This window comes from Alosa alosa, chromosome 7 (genome assembly GCF_017589495.1).
Source record: "Alosa alosa isolate M-15738 ecotype Scorff River chromosome 7, AALO_Geno_1.1, whole genome shotgun sequence".
Lineage (NCBI taxonomy): Eukaryota > Metazoa > Chordata > Actinopteri > Clupeiformes > Clupeidae > Alosa > Alosa alosa.
In genome coordinates this window covers 34,713,571-34,735,132 of record NC_063195.1, presented here as the reverse complement: position 1 = coordinate 34,735,132, position 21,562 = coordinate 34,713,571, and the positions used below count along the sequence as shown (strand labels likewise).

Here is a 21,562-nt window from a genome sequence, read left to right as displayed (position 1 = left end):
TGTGTTCACTTCTGGCACCTTGGCTATCTTTTTGGTAACCATAACAAGCTATTTGACGTCTTTAGAACACTAAACATATCGGAGGTTACTCCAGTCTAGATGTTTTGACGTTAATCACTCCTAAATATTGATATTGTCTATTCAAAGTAAGGTGCCCGTTTCAAAGTTAAAGGAGAATTCCGGTGTGATATTGACCTAAAGTGTGTTGAAACATAATACCGAGTGTGAGCATTATGTCTCATAGCCCATCTCGGCTTGTCCCCTGCACTCCAAAATCTGGCTAGTTAGCCGATGCTACCAACAGCTTTTCAATGGTGGTGCTTGACATCGGGCCTAGCCATGCAAATAAATCACTGTTTTACACCATTTCACGAGGCTCAATTTATCTCCACACTTCATTGGTAGACTTCCAAGGGCCCTGACATTTAGCGTTTGCAGCCATCTAGAATTTAGTCAGGATAAATTAGAAGCGACGAGTAAGAATGAACAGGTATGATAAAGGATCAGATTCCAAAAAAAATAATTCAGTGGAAATGCATGGATTCCAGTTGCTGCTACTGGAAGAAACTGGAATCCATGCATTTCCACTGAATTATTTTGGAATCTGATCCCTATCATACCTGTTCATTCTTACTTCGCTCGACTTATCGCGGACTAAATTCAAGATGGCTGCAAACGCTTAAACTTCGATGAAGATACTGTCTGCATAAATCATCTTGTAAGTAAACTACCAGTGCTTTTTCAAAGTTCTCAATGTCTCGTTTAAAATGTCAGGGCCCTCGGAAGTCTACCAATGAAGTGTGGAGATACATTGAGCCTCGTAAATGGTGTAAAACTGTGATTCATTTGCATGGCTAGCCCGATGCTGAAGCACCACCATTGAAAAAGCTGTTGGTAGCATCGGCTTAACTAGCGCCAGATTTTGGAGTGCAGGGGACAAGCCGAGATGGGCTATGAGACATACGTTCACTCTCGGTATCATGTTTCAACACACTTTAGGTCAATATCACACTGGAATTCTCCTTTAACTGATGGTCAAATCAACCAAAACTCATCGGTCAATCTGTAATTTATCTTTCAGTCCAAAACGGTCCAACTTATGTTTACAGCCCTGCTTTAGAACTTGGCTGGTGGTCACAATGTAATCAGTTGACAACTTGACATTACAACCCAGGAGTTTTGAGTGGTCTGTGATGTAAGCTTTCTTGAAAGAATACAGTAACCATAAGCAGAATGTATAGTTACACAATACCTGTCTCTGGGGTCTTTCTGGGCCAGCTTGAGTGAAAGCATAACGGAGGTTTGGAGCAGCAACATTTAGTTGTACTAGGAAGAAAAGTAAAACACATTCATAGTCATGACAAACAAGGAGCTGTAAATCTGCTGTTTTTACAAAACATATGCTCGTCTAAACCAATCTGAACTGAATGTCACCACAAATCGACGAAATACTTCTCAATTTATTTACCAAACTGATAAAATCAAAGGATACCAACTTTTTTCCTTCATGAACGCAGATGGACTTTTGCTGGCACCCTCTTGAGACTTCGGGGAATTCCATTCACTTGAGGATTGACTCTTCGATTTTTCGAGTCTAATAAGCACATCGAGGTCTTGGAAGGAAAATGTGAAACAATTACGTTAGCCAGCTTTCAGAAATCAGTCATGAAAAGAGCTACGATTGAATTACATAACTTGCCTCTTTTGAATTCTCGTAATCGGTGTTTAGGTATATTGGTGTAACCTAGTGCTGAGAGTTGCTCCTGAATTTCCTCCTCAGAAAAATCCAGCAAGTCCATCTTCAACTGCCAGACCTTACATGCAATTAAAAAAACAATTCAAGCATAATCAGCCTTCTTTCATTAGTCATCGTCAGCTTTTGTTATTGCCAGTTGATTAGTAGATTACTGGTTTGTCAACGAACATTAGATTTGGCTGGACAAAAACTGCCATTCGTCAGTCAGTTTCATCTCACTAGCTAGCAAACGCACACTAATGTCAAGTAAAGTGAGATAAATGTTAAGAACATGTCGATATAAAGGCTAGCTGTCTCGTTTGACAGTCAAACCCATTAACTTACCCTGAAAAATCAGCGAGCAGTCGTTAAGAGCACAAAATATCCGCTTGGTCGTTAAGAAAAGCGCTTGCCTTTTTGTTTACAATTTAGCTATTTCCGTGGCTACCTAATGTTAGCTTTAGCAAACGCTTGCGAATTTGCAAGTTCCGAATCACACCTGTCAAGTTGAACGATATGAAACTATTAACTAATAGATCATTCACATTTCTACAATGGGCGTATTGTAAAAAAACAGCACACCTCAAAGTAACTAACGTTAGAAGCTAGCTGTTGGCTTTCACTGTAACTGTTAAATGCCTGGGCAACGCCAACGCCCGTTGACACGCTTTTGAAAATTACGCTTTTTGGGAGAAGAAATAACTCATCATGCGCTTCTTGTCTAAGCAGCGCCACCATCGTCTTGGGTGACAAAGTGGTAGGAAAAAGCTCTTCACCTACATACACATCACCTGTAGGCCTACGCAGTAACTTAACCGTTTTACTTAATAATTTATCCACACTGTTATTAAATATGTTTCTGAGGAACATATTTTTTTTACTTAGATAGCCTATATCACTTAGACCCGTTCTTTAGGCTATAGACCATCTCACCACGACAGGAATGTATTTAATGTAATGTAAGCTTGCTATATTAATGGCAACATGTAGACGTAGGCCTACTTTTCGATAAGTGCGTGGTGGCATATAAAGCTATTGGTCTTTATTAAAAAAAAAAAAAAAATAGCTCCACAGTCAAGCATAATGCAGTTCCTCTGCCTAAACTAGGTTTCATAGACGACAGGATAATTTAGTTAGTCTCTAGTAGTGTTTCTCACCCACTCTCACTGACGACACTGAAACCTTGGGGAGGGGTCACGCCCGTGCATGCACCTTCCTCCTCTAACCGTTTTGCAGAGCCTTGCCCGTCATGCATAAACATGAATTAGTAACAGCACGCCCTACCTCTTCGTGAGTGGTGAGGTTCATCTTGGGAATATTGATAGGAATACTGTGATCCCCAACAAATTTCAGAAAAAGGACTTTTTTGAATCTTCCGTGCCATCGGGAAGACCATGGCGCACGCCAGGAGCTACCGTGCGTCATTTTTGGTTATTTTACTGCAAGTTATTCTCATTTGCTCCGCTCAGGTAAGTGATTAAAGTATTTATAACCTATTAATTACCCTCGCTTGTGTACGTATCTATGTACTTATACTACTCCCTTACGTTTTAATAAGTTGTAATCACTTATTTAGGCTACTGTTTACATTTTACACCTGTGCATTTTGTGGGGTCTGATGTCAAATAGTCATGCCTATTGGCTGTGGAATACATTTTTGCTATAGGCTCTAGTTAAGGTAGTCTGTGTCCTATTTTTTCTTTAAATAAAAAATATTCTTCAACTAGAGGCTGTCATATAAAGCATGTGTATGAATATGTGAATGGGTATTTGTCTATTCCTCAAGATTGAAGAACATATGGATACAATTTTGCAGTTAATTAAACAGATGTCAACATCTGTTCTCACTTTCTGGTACCAGAAGGGAGCCTTTGTACAGTGTTGTGAATATATCCTGACCTTTTCTACCAGAGCCAGGTTGGGTGTCATACAATAGAGCTATTGTGCTAGGTGCATGGGGATAACAGTGCATGAGAATTTAAAGGTGAAATGGATTTAAAATGTTGATTGTTTTTTTTTTTCAGAGAGGCGCCCCAGGACCAGTAGGGCCCCCTGGTCCTGAAGGTCTTACGGGTTACCCAGGAGTCGACGGCATTGATGTAAGTAACATAGAGAATCTATACTATTTTGTCACTGCCATGAAATTCTTCAAATCAATATTTTTCATGGAAAGTGGGACGATATGTGCTAGATTAATATTCCGATGTTTTGATTTCAGGGGGACCGAGGACCTGGGCCTGGTCCAGACGGCGGCCCTGTAAGTAGCCTTATATGACTTGCAGAGTATTGTTGTACACAACAGCATAATGCATTAAAGTAACCAAACCACAATGTTCTCTCACATTGTAGGGACTTGACGGAGATGATGGTAAAAATGGAGCTAACGGATTGGCTGGTGCCCCAGGAGCTGATGTGAGTTTGTTAGTCTTTTTCTAGATTTTGGCTGTTGCAAAGCAAAGCATTGGTCAGTTAAGGTATCATAAATGTGACATGGATGGCTGTATGAGACATTTATGTTGGCTCCTAAGCACACACGGCAAAGGGTGGCAGGGGGGTGGGGGGTGTTGCTGCATGAAATGCTCAGTAGACTACATGAATCTGGCCATTTATAGCCTACCAGAGGGAGACTCAAATAAGCTTCCTGGTGGAAACAGAGGGGGTTTTGTGTGAGCTTAGTACCGTGGGGACAGCACTATACTGTAGCCCTTGAAATGACAGAAGCCGCAGACTGGCCAACTCAGAGAGAGAAAATGGCTTCAGCATGTGCTGTCCGCAGAGCGAGTGGTGCTGAAGGTGGAGGATCAGCTCAGAGGATGAAATCAGGCATCAGATAGTGGGATGCAAGATGACAGTGATCAGGCATTGTGGGATGCTATTTGGAAGATAAAATGTTTAATAAAGTCTTCACTAGATTTTCTGAAATAAATGTGAAGGCACAGCACAAAACCTGGAGATGTGTAGAAAAGTATATTTTGTAATGTACATTTTGTTCTATGTGAAATTTGTCCCATTATGGAGGGTTTTTTGGCAGATGTTCAGTGGTTGTGAGTTGGTGGATGTGAGTGGCTGTGAACTAAGGAGAGTCTGTGTCTGATGACAGCAAAAACTGATGTAAAAGAGGAGGTGGAGTCTGAACTTGGGGGTCAGACCTCTTCGAGCATCCTCCACCCACCCAACTACATCTGAACAGAGGTTCTTTATTTTAGGTACATTCTAGAGTTAAAGGAGATCCATACTTTTTGTACCATCCTAACTCCCAGATGTGAGAGTTTTTAGAACAATATGATAGTTGTTGTTATATTCAGATAGTTATTAGATAATGCATAATCTCTACTTTCCTCAGCACAGCAGTAACTAAAACGGCGCTTGGGAAAGTGCAGACCTCTGCCAAGACTAAATGTCAATGAACATGTATAGGTCCATCCCGCTATTCAAATCTGCTCCAGAATGGAATGGGTTCTTCCCTGAGCCATACTATATACAGTACAGGCCAAAAGTTTGGACACACCTTCTTATTTCAATGCGTTTTCTTTATTTTCATGACTATTTACATTGTAGATTCTCACTGAAGGCATCAAAACTATGAATGAATGCAAAGTTATTTGGCCCACAGATGAATATTTGTCAAGTTATGGCTTGCTGAATATGGTATTAAATAAAAAAATAAAAAAAATAGCAACTTTGAAGAAACTAGAATATAAGACATGTTTTCAGTTATTTCACACTTTTTTGTGAAGTACATAATTCCACATGTGTTCATTAATAGTTTTGATGAATCTACAATGTAAATAGTCATGAAAATAAAGGAAACGCATTGAATGAGACGGTGTGTCCAAACTTTTGGCCTGTACTGTACCTCTACCATGTGTTATGAAAATCAGCCGGGTAATATTGCATGATCATGCCGAGAAACAGACAGACACACAAATGGAAACAAAGTCATAATCTCCTTGGTCCAGGTAACTGAAATAATTCACAAATCAACAAATGCTAACACAAATGCTAACAAATGCTACACAAAGTACGGCTATGCAAAAAGTTGTAACTCTAGGGAAGACACATGGTGTGTGTGTGTTGAATTCATGTACATGGTGAAATGAGAATTTTATTGAAGCATATATTGCCAGAATTTCAACTGCAATTGACAATGAATGCATCACTGCATTCAGCTGTGCAACTGGGTGAGAATGGGACCAGTTCACGATTGGGGTGTGAAAATGGCAATAGTGGACAGTATTAGTGGACTTTATTTATGTTAAGCTTTGCAGATGGTTTAAATGTGCTTTGAAATGACCAAATTAAAGGTTTGATGTCAGTTTTGGATGGTGGCCATAGCAAGATAATAATTTGTCCAAAGAATAGAGGTTATGTATCAGTAAATATCATTGGGATCTATCAGCGACCTTTACCCTGCAGGTCCTGCAACCTGCAAAAAAGCAGCAACGGCTATTCCGATCAAAGATTCCAGAGCGTTTATGACCACCTGATCGGAATATGGACCCTTTCAAGAGAGTTCCATTATCAGCATCATAGTTGGCCCCACAAGGCTTCCGTTTTAACATTCCATATGTTATCTTAATGCAGAGGAAGTAGATTGGGGCACAAATAGAACGTTCAAGCATTGTTTTTGTTTTTATTGTTGAAAGGGTCTATAATGTACCGTACCCCATGTAAACAGATGACTCAAAGTTTTCATTCGGAATAGTTTAACAACAACTGTCCATGCAAACCCACCTAGTCAGGATCAGCCAGGCTTACAGTAATGGATCAAGATCTACTCAATGAAATCAACTCAAACTTATTTTCTCTACAGGGGCTAACTGGACCTGTTGGTGACCCTGGCCCTGTTGGGGCTCCTGGCCCAAAGGTAAAACCTGTCTTGAATCATCTGTGTTATAATACCATTTTGAAAGTGTCCATTGATTGTCCATTTAATTGTGTAGTTTCTGGACAGATACTGTCAGTTAAGGGCTTGGTGTGTTCATATTGACATATGTTGTCTAACAATATCCATGACCTTTAGTGAATGTGAAGAGTTCAGATGATGTCATCTGATGAGTAGCAGTAACTGGCTGTTTCACTGCAGGGAGAGCCTGGAGCACCTGGAGCCCGTGGACTAGCAGTAAGTAAACAGCATGTCCAACACTCATCATCTGACATTGGCTTACAGTGGTGAGCTAGAGAAACACCTGATGGTAACAGGTGCCAGGTGTGTATCAATGACAGATGTAGTCATAAATGAGAGACATTTTAAACTCTACTATTGAAGGTGAAGGATCATAGATAGAAATCCAAGAGTGACAATTTGTTTTGTCATGTGATTACTTAAAGGTGCTCTAAGAAATATTACGCGGTTTCTTAGCTAAAACATTTCACCTCACCATCTGCTAGCTGCCTGTGCCCTAAAAACATGGTCTCTGTGGACAGCCCTACCTCCAAAAACGACAACAAAAACAACTTGGTCCAACCAGGACCATAAAACCATAACAAACTGTTGCCAATCACCGACAAGATGCGTGTTTAGGAGAGTTTCTATTGCATGGGAGGGAGTACCAAGCTAGCTCTCTGTTTTGTTTGAACGTCAACAGAAGTGACGTTACCCAACATCACATAGAGCGTACCATGACTAACATTTTTATTATAACCCGTATTTCTGTTTTAGGGAGTTGGTCCTGATGGGGAGCCTGTGAGTAACCCTTCATGTCTGTGGCTTTTAATATGTCGTTATTTCTCAAATAATTCATGCCATTGTGTGAACCATGCTGCTCTCTCATTTTACTGTGTACGTTCCTCTGACAGGGAGATCCAGGAGAGGATGGGTTGGCAGGGGAACTGGGCAAAGTTGGACCTCCGGTGTGTATATTGACAACATGCTGCATTCATATCAACATCCACTATCCCAGAATCCAACATCTGAAGGATCTTGATCACCAAACAGTTGACAATGTTATTTAAGATCTCCTTGTTAAATGCATGGATGCTTCTCTCTAACAGGGAGCCAGAGGACTAAGAGGGGCTCTTGGGCTTCCTGGAGCTGTTGGGCCAAGGGTAGGTTAACGCACGTTAGAACTGTTTGTTCTATGTTTGTAAACTAATAATGCAAATGAATTGAGATGTAATAATGTAACGAATAATGTGAAATGTTCATTGTAATAGCAGTTCTTACAGGGTAAACTTCTTTAAAGCAACACCAAAGAGTTTTTTATACCTTAAAATAATGTTTCCAAAATCGTTTCAGTGGTTCATCAACTCGTAACAGGGTGAACGGCAATTCTGCATTCACTTCGCGGCCCTCTATCGGCTATAACTATGTAAGTTTGCTAGATCGGGTAGCGGATCTGTAGTTCGAATGAATGAGACATAAGAAACTACAAATTTGACTTGCATCTGATGTCGCAATACATCGTACTTTTATAAGTCATGCAAAATATTCTACCTTGTCTGTGGACATAGTTATTTGCAAAGCCGGTGCTGGATAAACAAATAGCGTGCGTGCGACAGAGGGAAAGTTCTTTGGTGTTGCTTTAAATGATTGTACTCTTCAGTTGGGTAGACAGCATAGTTGTATTTATTTTAGTCATGTTTACCTGTCAGGATGTGTAACAGTTGTGCTCTGTGTTCTGTGTTTATGTGTAGGGGCCACCAGGAGTGTGGAATGGAGAGGATCTGGTGAGACTCTCACGCTTCGCCTCATCTTCATCCCAGTCCAGAAAGACTGTCAATCATGCTCTAAAGATGAAGTGATGCTACTGTCCTCATCACAACAAGCAATGTCTGCCCTGCAATTTCACATCACACATAGCCATTCTACTGTGAACTATCAGAGGTGGTCAAGCAGTCATTTTCCAATTGACACATTTCAAACGCAAAGGAAAATATACCATGCTATGAATATCACAGACTCCTCTTACCTGTGTCATGCAGTTTAAACCCCCCATGAGGGCAGATAGAAGGGCAGGTGGTGATTCAGGTTTCATCTGGTCTTCTGTCTGTTCCACAGTGTCCTACTTCCTGCCCGTCCGGCCTCTCAGGTTACTCCGGTCTACCAGGAATGAAGGTGAGCTCCTCTGCTCTGTGTGTTCACTATCCATTGAGTTAGTTCACTGAATTTGTGCCATCGATATGAACATTATTGATCTTATATTGTGTGTTATGAACAGATGGGACTTTTTTGCTTTAGTCATTGTTCCAGAAGATGGGGACTAGTATAAATCTTTGTTAAAAGAAAATAAAAACATTTTAAACCTCTCAACAGGGCCACAAAGGTGCAAAAGGTGAATCTGGTGAACCAGGGAAGCAAGGACACAAGGTAACAAGAATCAGGAATTCAAGACTGAGTAACCAGAAACGAGGATAGATAATTGTGGGGATGCAGTTCTGTATGACAAAATCACATAGACTCGTATGTTATAGCACTATTCTTCATCTAACACTCTTCAGGGTGTTTAATGGGGTGTGTACATGAGCAGAGATGATACATATGGAACCATATATCTCATAGAATGTACTCAGTGGGTTTAAATGGGTTAGTACGGTGCTGTAGGTAAAAAGATAATGAGTATTCATCATCTAGTTCAAGTTCAAGTAGTTTATTGTCATAAAAGGAATTATAAGTAGGCTAATGCAATGTTTGTGTTCAAGAGCCAGCTCAACTTTAAAGAATAAACTAAAAGTAGTGATTAAAAAGGTTTATGGTGTGTGTGTATGTGATGTATATGATCAACTCATCTTCACTATGAAGGGAACCTGACATTGCCCAGCTCATACCTAATGATGTGTCCTTATGATGCAGGGTGAAGAGGGGCTCCTGGGAGCTCCAGGGGAACAAGGATCCCAAGGACTACCAGTAATATATTCTGCTATCACACTTCCTGTATTTGTCATAAAATGACATCCATGTGGCGCCCTATGCACATCACTGTCTCTATGCACATGTGTCCAACTCTACACCCATCACAGCTCTTCGACCGATTCAATTACTGTTGTTGATCTGTAGTACTGATAGCTCTCTATGTACAAACTTCACAGTTGCTAAGCAACACTCATATCTATTCATAGCTAATTTCTCTGACACCTGTCACACAACATGCAGCATCACCATCTCTGTTCTGTGCACTCTTGGACTTGACCTCACTGTATCGTCCTCACCTGAACTTGTGCCATATATGTGCTGTAATTCCAGGGTCCAGGTGGATTGAGAGGTATCACTGGGTTGATGGGCCCCAAAGGTGAAAGGGTAAGTTAGAGGCTCACTGTCACACACCATTTCACAGACATCACATTATGAGCAAGGTGCCTCCCATCACTGTCCAGTTTCCTTTTGTGCACACGTCAGCACTAGAGGCGTTGTCCAAGACTGGGGTAAGGAAGTAAGATGAGTAGAGTGTTAGTGCTGCCATAGTCACCATTTGATATGTTGATGCTGAAGCTTTGAACATCAGTAATAGAAAACGTAATCATCATATCATATCATAACGTATTTGTCACGCAGGGCGGTCGTGGAAAATCTGGTGATCCTGGGAATATCGGCGCTGAGGGTCCCCCAGTAAGTGCTTGCTTTAGTTTGCCCTTTCAGCCACATGTTTGTAATCTCTGTTTGACCCCAGTATGTGTTTGACCTTGACCTTTTTAGCTACACAGTGATTTAAGTGGAATATTAGTTGTAACAATGAGTTCACCAAGTTCAGCTGACCTCACTGCACCCCCCCTCTAAATTCTCTCCAGAGGATTATGGCATTTCTGGCCATCTTAGTAATGCTTACAGAAAGAAGGACAAATGGGATTTTTTAAATTGATCCCAGGCTGCCCACTTTGTAAATGTGCTCTCGAAAATATTATATTCCCAGAAAAGGAAGAAGAAAATAATCCTATAATAATAATAATAATAATAATAATAATAATAATACGTTTGATTTGTATAGCGCCTTTCTCAAACCCAAGGTCTCTTTACATAATGGGAAGGAAACACAAACAAACAAAACAACATACAGTATAATAGAAATATGACTGACACATAATCTCATCTAACATACATTTTTATTGGTAGAGGACCTGGTCAAGAGCCACTGCAGTTTTTAAAACATGATTATGGAACAGAGTCATGCTACTTTATACCACTGAATGTCTGAATGCATCACCTCTTATGCATAACAGTTCATTAGTAATTACTGATCAGTCATTTTTTCTTGACCTTCCAATGCATACTTTTTTTAAAAATCAATGGATGATTGAAAAATTGAGGTTATGCAGATTCATGTGCTTGTTACCTCTTACTAATTTCATTACATTTCTCTGTCAGGGCGATCCTGGCCGAAGGGGCAAAGTTGGTGAGACAGGGCCGAAAGGTTCCCAAGTAAGATTCAACTACCATATCACTACTAGACAAACATTTTCTGAAATAATCAAAAATGTGTTGATCATCTCTAGATCATTGCTGATTGCACTGCTGACATTTTTGTTGTTTAGGGAGCACGAGGGCCACAAGGGTTGAGAGGCTTACCAGGCCCCGTAGGAGAAGCTGTAAGTCTGCCACATCTGAATGATGTGCACGTTAGAACATTCGCATGTCCACGTTAGAATGATTAACAGTAAGGGAAAGCATGTGGCCACCATTATAAAATGTGTCCTCAGGGTTAAAGTGTCATTATAGATGATGGTGGCGACTCTCCACAGAGAATATTCAATTCAATATTCACGAAAGAAGATATTTGATCAAATATTGTTGTCAAAACATACCTTAATAATTTTATCTTCATTTAGGGATTACCTGGACCAGATGGTCGTGAGGGTATCCCTGGAATGCCAGGCGGGAAAGTATGATATTGTCCATGTTAATATTGTGTCATTATGCATTAGGAGTCTGCTGAAGTGAATTAAGATCTAATCCTGCATTGTGTCTGTCTTTAAGGGTATTCCAGGAAAGGTTGGATCTCCTGGTGATGTTGGACTGCAGGGACTTCCTGTGAGTATCAGCCTCTCTCACAGGGTCATGTGCCACACGAGACTGTAGATAGAACATAAGCATCCATCAAGTGTGTGTTTTTGCTCCGATCTTTGTGATCACATAGTTGTTTCTGAGTTTCTGTTTGTATTATTTTTTTCTTTTTCTTTACAGGGTTTGCCTGGTATCCCAGGTGCAAAGGGTCACTCTGGGCCAAAGGTTGGTTTTTAAAGGAAATCACACAGAAAGAAACTAGGGAGAATCATTCACAACAAGAAAAAATAATTGTTTGTGGCAAACAGCACTTAGCAGTAGATTTATTTAATTGGGAGTATTCTACAAAAAAATTACCATTTCTGCATTTAGAAACATGCACAAAATAATATTTTTTCTTGTGTCCAGGGAGCCTCAGGTGATCCCGGCGTTGCTGGATTAATTGGGAACTATGGCAAAAGTGTGAGTCAATACAAACCATTTATTCTGTTTATCTCTTCCTTTGCTGTATGCAAGTGTTCAAACTGTTAAAGAGGTTCACTGTGATGGAAATCATGGGTACGATGCCTTTAAATGTGCTCACAGTTAGTGTTCAAACTGTTAAAGAGGTTCACTGTGATGGAAATCATGGGTACGATGCCTTTAAATGTGCTCACAGTTACATCCCTAATAAGTGTCAGGATGACTGGATGATGGTTGGATGATGGCCAGTGCTGTGTAGTTGCCATGGCTACTCTGATGCTCTGTTCATCTGCAGGGAGAGCGTGGAGAGCAGGGGGAGCAGGGCCCGGTGGGAGCCAGAGGTGGACCAGTGAGTATGCTTCTGTCCGCATCTCAGATGAGCACTAGTGTCCACACAGTGTCCAGTGTGTGAGTGATAAGCGTCTCTGCTCTTGTGTGTGTGTAGGGGGGGAGAGGAGAGCTCGGTCCTGACGGACCTCCAGGGCCACCAGGAGAGAGGGTAAGTTACCAGCCCCAAGAAGAGCCACTGCGTCGGGCACTGATAACAGATTTGGGTTTTTTTTTGTTTGGTCTTGGAATGATTTTGTGCCTTATGTTCTTGACTAAAAAGGAGACAGACATCACAGAGCATTGCAGAGTAGTTTACTAATGCTGTGTAGAGTAGTTTACTAATGCTGTGTAGAGTAGTTTACTAATGCTGTGTATACATAGTTTACTAATGCTGTGTAGAGTATACTAATGCTGTGTAGAGTAGTTTAATGCTGTGTAGAGTAGTTTACTAATGCTGTAGTGTGTATATATAGTTTACTAATGTGGTGTAGAGTAGTTTACTAATGCTGTGTAGATTAGTTTATTAATGCTGTGTAGAGTAGTTTACTAATGCTGTTGTTTACTGATCTTGCTAAACAGTCAGAAGTCCAGGAATACCTAAATTTGCTTAAACCAGTGGTTCAGCAGATTTTCAGACTTGAAATAAACAAAAAGGTGAAAAATAATATGGTGGGTGTTGTGGGTCTTAGAAGTATGTATATTTGTACAGCTTTAGTAAATTTGGCAACATGAGAGTTACACCAGAAGCTCTAGATTCATCTCTTTAATGTGCCTTGTTCTGTAAGATAAGAAAAAAAGAAATCGGATTAATAGTGACTCCTGTAGCCTTTCCTCAAGATAAGGATGTCCTTTGTACAACCTGTATAATCTATAATAATTGTATTTTAGGTTAAAGACCTGCTAGAGAGCAGACAGTAGTTTTGACTGGATGACCAATTCCTAACAGAGTTAAATGTGAGAGGGAGCCTCATATGCCCCAAAAGGTTTTGTGAGTTTTGCTGTGTGACTGGATGTGATCCATATGTAAATGCAACTCAGACAAAGATGATTTACACCAAGCCAATCTTAAGCTCACATGACGTGGTGAATCATTGTAGTGATTAAAGCTCTGATATTGTTTTTGATGTAGCATTGAACATGTAGAGGCATCCTAGTAACTCTGAGATTTTTTTGTGTGTAATACATGCTGGCACAGAGATCATTGCTTCTGTAAGTATTCATTGGAACGTCTGTAAAAAAAGTAATTGGAGGAACTAAGAAAGTGCTGAAGCAGGAAATGAAGAAGGAGTCCCCAAACAAGAGGAGGAAAATGGAACCCAGTGCAAATATTTGGAGTCTGCTGCAGTCTGAGGAGAAAAGGATGTTCTGAGGCTGTCACACCTGTGCACACAGTGTCACTTTACGTCCGATATGTGACTGAACAGTGTTGACATTTGGTGTACGTTGTTTTCTTACGTTGGGAAACACCAGGGAAGGCTTAAAAGTTTGTGATTTTAGCTCAAAGGGCTGCACAGTGACACAGTCCACCCCCCTTACATTCTACTGCACACAAAAGGCGACCTACTCCATATTCAGACTGTTCATGGCATTGGGCTCATATTGGATGAGGTTCTTAACTGGGCTTAATGACATTATTCTGCCATGGATCAGCGATGCCCTTTGCCAAGCAAACAGATTAACACAATGTCATGTGGACCTCGTGAACTACTGTAGCAAGGAGAAACAAGACGGCTGTACCGTGGGGAGTTTTTGATGGAGTCTGACCCAGATATCCCAAAACTACTCTGCCGCCAAGTGACCGAACAGCCCCCATGTGGATCTGTCAGGGACGCTGACATCCTATTATGTTTTTACTCTCAGACTCCCATGTATTCACACATATAGGGAGCCAATTGGTAAGACCAACTTACACCGAGGCTCCTTCTGGGGTTCCTGGCTGCAGTACTACTGTAATCTGATGGAGAGGAGCATGAATAGCTCGTTGTTGCTATGGCCAGCCGGCTCAGGGGGTATTTTCTTTGGTAAGGGGATATGGGCAGCAGGAAAGGGGCCTGAAAGAGACCTCTGTTAAGAAGGAATTTCAAAAGTCAGCCAGCCAAGGGTATGGCACAATCAGGGCCCAGACATCTCTTCTACAACACCTAGCGACCTGCTTTTCCATCCCTGCCGCGGTCACTATGTTTTTCTAAGCTAATGTGGTTGGATTGAGGCTTGTGAGGTAGGGCCTTTGCACAGTTGATGTTCTGTTTTCTCAGCAGAATAATTTTAGGTGTGTGTGTGTGTGTGTGTGTGTGTGTGTGATGTTGAACAGGGACCTAAAGGGGATATTGGTCTTCCAGGACTTCCAGGGCCGGCTGGTTTTATTGGTCAAAAAGGAGATCGGGTAAGACCAGATGCACAGAATTGATACATTTTTATGTTGAAATATGAATTCTCGTCCCAGGTAGGCACAGCCTCTTCCCCGTAAAGAATAGTGTATCAGAACTTTATCCCAGACTGTAATATTTCAGTTCCTCACCTCACAATTCTCACAGCACAAAGAAAGTCATATCAATTGGTTATTAGTCCATGTACGCTGGAAAAGTGACCCTTATCCTAGTGTGACAATACACGTTTTATCCAGCCTAAATCAGTTTAGAGTTGAGTTGAGTAAGAGCCTGGCACACTTGACATATTTCTTTTTTGGTCAAATATAGCACTGTAGCCTACATTATTAGCTGCATTTATGTACTATATTGTGCTTAAGTGTTCTCTGTAAGTTAGGCCTAGCCAAAAAGTGAGTTTCTATTTCATGAATGGAATCCTATTACTTTTGTAATATGTAGCCTGAGCTATACATGTTTTCTAGGAAGTAGTCCTTGTGTCACTGGTGTAAACCAGTTGTTTTTACTTAAATATATTTGATCAGAATGTAGTCCATTGTCCATTTCCATTTAACACCCATTAATACACATATGTCTTCAGGGTGCAGTTGGTCTCACAGGCCCTGTGGGTGAACAAGTAAGTCCAACTCAATGTGTTTAATACTGATAGCTAAAACTGGCAACCGTCAACATAAACATATTTAAGTCTTGCTCTGTCTGTCTGATTATTCAATTATATCTGCTTCTCTGACTTTAGGGAGCTCCAGGAGAGGAAGGGACCCCAGGAAACAAAGGAGACCCCGTAAGAAACCACACTGAGTTTTAGAAATCAGGGAGTGAGGACTTGATTTGCCATGATGCCCTGTGAAAGGGTTGCCAAGTAGGCCCAGTCTTCAGCCACCCCAGATGATACTACACTACAGGACTGACCACTAACAATGTCGGGTCTGTCTGAAATGGGAGGTTGCCAGCTACCTCCTCCAACTGTCTAACGAGTCACTTGCCGTAGCAGGCATCAAAGTACCAGCAATGAACTTGAACTTGTTTTTTGGATGGCCTAGAACACAGAACACCGTCTTCTGTTTACCGTTGCCAAGATACTGACAGCCTCCGATACCTCCGATTTCATAATCCTATAAATATTTGTGGAAGTTGAAGGCTGCATGAAGGATACATGTACCTTGCCTTCATCTGGCCAAATAAAGGTATCTTATAAGGCAGAATTTAATACAATTATTTGATTCAGACATACCTTGATGCTTCACTGCCACTGTGTTTTTTCATAGAAGGAAGGATTTTTTCCTGTTTCGGACAGACCCGGTGCCACCCACATTTATAGTATAGAACCCAACTTTGAGGAACAAGAGGAATATTGCCTTCAGGAATAAATCTCATTGTTTTTCCCACGTCCCACTCCATCACAGTATAGTCAGATGTGCCTGTGGGATAAGGACTTGGTCTGTGTTGTTGTGCTGATGTGTTTGTCCACTCTCTACAGGGCGATGAAGGTGAAGCAGGAGAAAAGGGATCAGTAAGTGCACTCTCTATACTCACACATATGATCAGATGGAGATACAGGATCAGTAAGTGCACTCTCTATACTCACACATATGATCAGATGGAGATACAGGATCAGTAAGTGCACTCTCTATACTCACACATATGATCAGATGGAGATACAGGATCAGTAAGTGCACTCTCTATACTCACACATATGATCAGATGGAGATACAGGATCAGTAAGTGCACTCTCTATACTCACACATATGATCAGATGGAGATACAGGATCAGTAAGTGCACTCTCTATACTCACACATATGATCAGATGGAGATACAACATGCGGCTCTGCTCATCATTGGCCATCTGAAGAGACTGCAGAGGTTGCGTTACACTGTAGAAACGTACTGTACTATACAAATGTGAGAGCTGAAGGGTGAGATTGCACACAGTGACACTTACTACACGTGTTCCGTGGCACTGTGTCCAGACAGGGAAGCCGGGAGAGACGGGGAACAGAGGCCCAGAGGGGATGCGCGGCCTGCCGGGAGCCCCGGGAGAGACAGGAGAGATCGGGCCTCGTGGCATGCAGGGAGACCGAGGAGCACCAGGACTGACCGGAGGACAGGGCGTAGCAGTAAGCACCCAGCCTGAGGACGCCCGCGGTGTTAAGAGTCAAGCCGCTGCCATCTGATAAGAAACACAACATATGCATGCGTCCGTCTTTTTAAAACAGAAACACAAAATATGCATGCGTCCGTCTTTTTAAAACAGAAACATGCATGCGTCCGTCTTTTTAAAACAGAAACACAAAATATGCATGCGTCCGTCTTTTTAAAACAGAAACACAAAATATGCATGCGTCCGTCTTTTTAAAACAGAAACATGCATGCGTCCGTCTTTTTAAAACAGAAACACAACATATGCATGCGTCCGTCTTTTTAAAACACACTTTTCTCTACATGTTTATTTATTGAGCTGATGCTTTTGTTCAAAGCACTTTACACAGTCTCCCTGGAGTAACTTGGGGTCGAGTGCTTTGTTAGAGGACACAACAGTGTCCAGTGCCTGAGCCACCACCCACACCACCACCCACACCACCACCCACACCACCCACACCACCACCCACACCACCACCACACCACCACCACACACACCACCACACACACCTCCACACACCACCACACACACCACCACACACACCACCACACACCCACCACCCACACCACCCACACCACCCACACCACCACCCACACCACCACCCCACACACCACCACCCACACCACCACACACACCACCACCCACACCACCACCCACACCACCACACACAGTGCAATCCACACCACCACCACATACCACCACATACAGTGCAATCCACATGTGGGAAGACTCTGTGTGAATCCTGACTTGACTTATGACACTGTAATTGAGTTGACTTTAATGGCTGGCGTCTTGGTGTACTGTATGGCTTAAAAGTAACAGTATCATGTAGAAATGCAACATTTAACACTGTTGAAATGAGGTGGTTCGTGCAGTAAAATAACAATCTTCCCAGGGCAGAGGTCCAACAGATCAGCACATCAAGCAAGTTTGCATGAGAGTAATGCAAGGTAAGAGCACACTCATCTCACTAATCTCCTTCATCTCCCGTATAGTGTTTGAAGTGCAGTGAGAAACACAGCTCCACGCTGGGCTCAAGCCTGCATCCTCTGACATGTGGGAGGCTGTCCGTGGCTACTGGAATGGGGGGTGAAGTTTACTCACTCAACCCCCTCAACATCACACCTAATCTGGCAGCCACTGTTACACCTACATCACTGAAAAGCAAAGAAGTTGCCAAGAGCAATGAAATTCACTTCTTTTACTGTAGCTTGGTCTGCGCATACAGTATACTAGATGTGCATGACATTGTATGTGACATGTTCATGAGGTCATCACCACCAGCCATCCTTCCATGTGGCTGACGTGTCGTCCCTTTCTGATTACAGAGCAGCTTGCTCAGCTGGCTGCCAGCCTCAGCAGACCAGAGTCTGGGATCTCCGGACTCCCTGGCCCCCCCGGCCCCCCTGGCCCTCCCGGCTCCACTGGCAACAACGGCTACCCTGGCCACCCGGGAGCTCGAGGCCTTCCTGGACTCAAAGGGCCGCCAGGCCTGCTGGGACAAAAAGGACCCAAAGGTGAGCAGCGGCGAGCCTGGTGTACCTCACAGGTCACAGTGTCTGTCCAGCTCTGTGTGTTCTCCACTAAGAGTGGCATTTAGAAAGTGAAATCTATGAGGGCATGCTGTGTTACTGGACACTGATATTGGCAATCTCAAAGAATGTCTCCCTTTCAACAAGACATTACCTGAATGATCCTGGCTAGCCAACATGCAACATATTAAGCTACCAATAGCCCACTTAACTTACCAATTAGGCATGCTTAACTGTGGCCACAGTTAAGAAAAAAAAATATTTTCCATTCAAAGCTCTGTAGTACTTGAGCCAGGAAGAACAGTGATAGCTCATAATTTGACTTTAGGCCAAACTGACAATTACTTGAGAATGTCCATTTTGGAGAATTCGTTGGCAGAGATGTGTCTTTCCTGCTCAGAAAACAGAGGGGTGCCTTGTACTTTTGTGACTGTGATTGTGATTGCCCTTTTGTCAGAAAATTATTCCTCACAATCCCACAGCTGTCTGTTCTGTGTGTGTTGTGCTGTTTCTGCACAGTCCTGGCTCTATAAATGGAATGTTGTGCTGTTTCTGCACAGTCCTGGCTCTATAAATGGAGACTATCAAAGTGTCCCAGCCAATTAACCTGTCTCTTTGGTAGAATGGAAAGGAGAGATGTCATTTGATTGTCTGTTCAGCTCAAATATCAACAGTCTTTAGCCAGCGTTCTTGGCTTGAAGTAGACAAGCACAATCACTCCTCTTGATGATCAAGAACAAGCTGCTTATGGATGAGTCCTTTCCCAGAGCTTGCCGTGTCTGTATATTCCAGTTGTTATGTATGCTGTTATCTCTGGGTTCACTCTCCTTTCTGATGCTTGTTGTTTACAGGTGATACAGGAGACAGAGGAGACAGAGGTCCCACAGCTATCGGTCCAAAGGGTATCGCTGGTCCTCCTGGTCTTCCTGGTAAGAGCACAGTTAAATGACCCTCACCCCCCCAATAGTAGGGAAGAGGATATTATTATTAATTGGGTCCGTCCGTGTATGTGTGTGTGTGTGTGTGTATGTGTGTGTTCACTTGCATAACTTCAAAAGTACTGGTCTGATGTTCTTGATTTTCCCCTTAGGGGTCAATAAAGTACCTATCTATCTATCTATTTATCTATCTATACTGCTGTTGTATACAAGGCAGAAGGTCACCATATCTCACTCCCCCTACCTACACGATCATCCAGATCCAGCTCAAAATAGAGATTCTGTCATTTAACTTCACTTTGGTTAATATTGCATGGTCAAATTCCAAACAAATTCTACAAAAGCAGTTTATTTTATTTGTCTACTTAAAGGTTGGTCTGCAAATACACTTTTGATTGAATTGTTCCTCATGGTTCTCTAACTTTCAGTGTATGCACTTGGTACACACAGTCTCTCTGAATGGGAAGCCAACACAGTGACTCAGCCAATCCAGTTTGTTTGAGAAGCACAGGGGGGACAGGGTATAATTTGTAATTCGCTCAAATGTCAATAACCTTTCACCAGAAACGCAGACTACTTTAACATCAGCTGAATTAGCCAATAGTGCTTGAGTGATTAAGATGGTTCGCTCTGCCACAGGCCAGTGAACTTGACTTATTAAACACAAATATGACACAATGCATCTTGTGCCCACAGGTACGCCAGGTCTAGCCGCGTACGGTAACCACGGCCGTGACGGGTTGAGGGGCCCGCGCGGAGTTCCCGGCCTGCCTGGTGTTCCAGGGCCTCCTGGTCCTTCTGGGGTCAACGGATGGTGCGAGTCCTCCCAGTGTGTCCTGCAGGCGTTGCCAGGGGAGATCTCGGCCAAGGACTCCAGCATGAAAGGGCCGGACGGGCTTTGAGATTCCGACTCTAGAGTCCGAACCCAAACCTAGAGCCCAGGTCAGGGAGACCTAAGAGACTTACAGAGAATACGTCCACTGAGGAGAACAGGCTAACACTTTACTTGAAGTAGCCACTGCACTTTGGGAGCATAAGAGTAAGATGTCATGTCACAGTGATACTCACATGTGCTCATAATATTTGTTGTAAGGCATGGAACCATTTGGATGGTTAGGGGTGAACATCTTTGGAATTCCTTTGGTGGTATGTAATATCGTGACATACTTGCTCTTATGACTGGACCAAAGAGAAAGCCACTTCAAATAAATTGTTACAGAAATAAAGCCTTTTGTTTTGATGTTTTATTTTGATGTGATTAACTCCCTCCATAATAGAAAAATATGGGCTGATGAAATATATTTCTTGCCCTCTTTGATGAGAATTTTTGAGGTACAATATCATATCCATTGAATTCTAGTTTCACTCCTTTTGTAATAAGAAAAACTTGTCAGCCACACCTGTACACCCAGATACATGTTTCATTTTTTAGTTGCTGTTTTAATGCCAAATATGAAAATTATGAAATATCATTATGTCTGAAGTGTAACTGTAAATCTGTGTATATGTGTCAATACTGACCCCGAAGTCTCTTGCGAATTATACTGGTGACAGAATGACCCTGTGTGTTTGTCACTGACTTCCATGTTTCCAGACTTTGTACAGTACATCACTTAATTTCATTGCAGTGTTTGTTGTGTTTGTACAATGGAAGAGCCCATTCACCTGATCCTGTTTGACGCACTATATATTATTTATTATATGAAAGGCAGATGTGACGCCAGTTGTGGAAAAAGGGGAAATAAACACATTTTGATAAAGCTTTGCATGGTTTTGTATGGCCCGTGTAAAGATGAATGTCATGGTCATTAAAGCCTCAGACACCATCAAATCAGACCTTATATGAAGACTGTCATTTCTAAAGCTGTGAAACGAGACATATGAATCACTCCAATGTCAGTAACCTTTTTTCAAATTCTCCATATAATTTAAAGGGTTTCTATAGCCCCATTAGGGCACTTATGTTCAGCAAAAGATTAACTATGTACACACTGATTAAAGTTGGTCGTTCTGTATTGGACTTGTCTGAACAGGTCCAAGACTGTAGTTTTACATTGTAGCCTCGAGAGGGCACTATCTACTGAAAAATGAAAGTCATCTTCTGATTTA

General features: G+C 42.0%; 1 protein-coding gene across 1 annotated transcript; it reads left to right on the top strand.

Moving 5' to 3' along the window:
* The first annotated feature begins 2,320 nt into the window (after positions 1 to 2,320).
* Positions 2,321 to 21,287, top strand: col9a1a (collagen, type IX, alpha 1a). The gene is made up of 33 exons (XM_048247831.1): positions 2,321 to 2,492; positions 3,089 to 3,204; positions 3,760 to 3,834; positions 3,954 to 3,992; positions 4,085 to 4,147; positions 6,549 to 6,602; positions 6,822 to 6,857; positions 7,398 to 7,421; positions 7,535 to 7,588; positions 7,730 to 7,783; positions 8,372 to 8,404; positions 8,736 to 8,792; positions 8,991 to 9,044; positions 9,528 to 9,581; positions 9,918 to 9,971; positions 10,227 to 10,280; positions 11,034 to 11,087; positions 11,201 to 11,254; positions 11,495 to 11,548; positions 11,643 to 11,696; positions 11,850 to 11,894; positions 12,078 to 12,131; positions 12,427 to 12,480; positions 12,577 to 12,630; positions 14,773 to 14,844; positions 15,426 to 15,461; positions 15,582 to 15,626; positions 16,323 to 16,355; positions 16,814 to 16,960; positions 17,879 to 17,933; positions 18,312 to 18,500; positions 19,367 to 19,444; positions 20,150 to 21,287. The coding sequence occupies exons 2-33, from the start codon at positions 3,130 to 3,132 to the stop codon at positions 20,353 to 20,355; spliced, it is 2,064 nt and encodes a 687-aa protein (XP_048103788.1). The 5' UTR covers positions 2,321 to 2,492; positions 3,089 to 3,129; the 3' UTR covers positions 20,356 to 21,287.
* The last annotated feature ends 275 nt before the right edge of the window (positions 21,288 to 21,562 follow it).

What these genes read in the sequence shown, in the direction of transcription:
- col9a1a (XM_048247831.1), top strand. Translation starts at nt 3,130, where the DNA reads ATGGCGCACGCCAGGAGCTACCGTGCGTCATTTTTGGTTATTTTACTG. An exon ending in TGGGCCCCAAAGGTGAAAGG is followed by an intron (nt 9,972 to 10,226) that starts GTAAGTTAGAGG and finishes TTTGTCACGCAG; the next exon opens with GGCGGTCGTGGAAAATCTGG. An exon ending in CAGGGCCACCAGGAGAGAGG is followed by an intron (nt 12,631 to 14,772) that starts GTAAGTTACCAG and finishes GATGTTGAACAG; the next exon opens with GGACCTAAAGGGGATATTGG.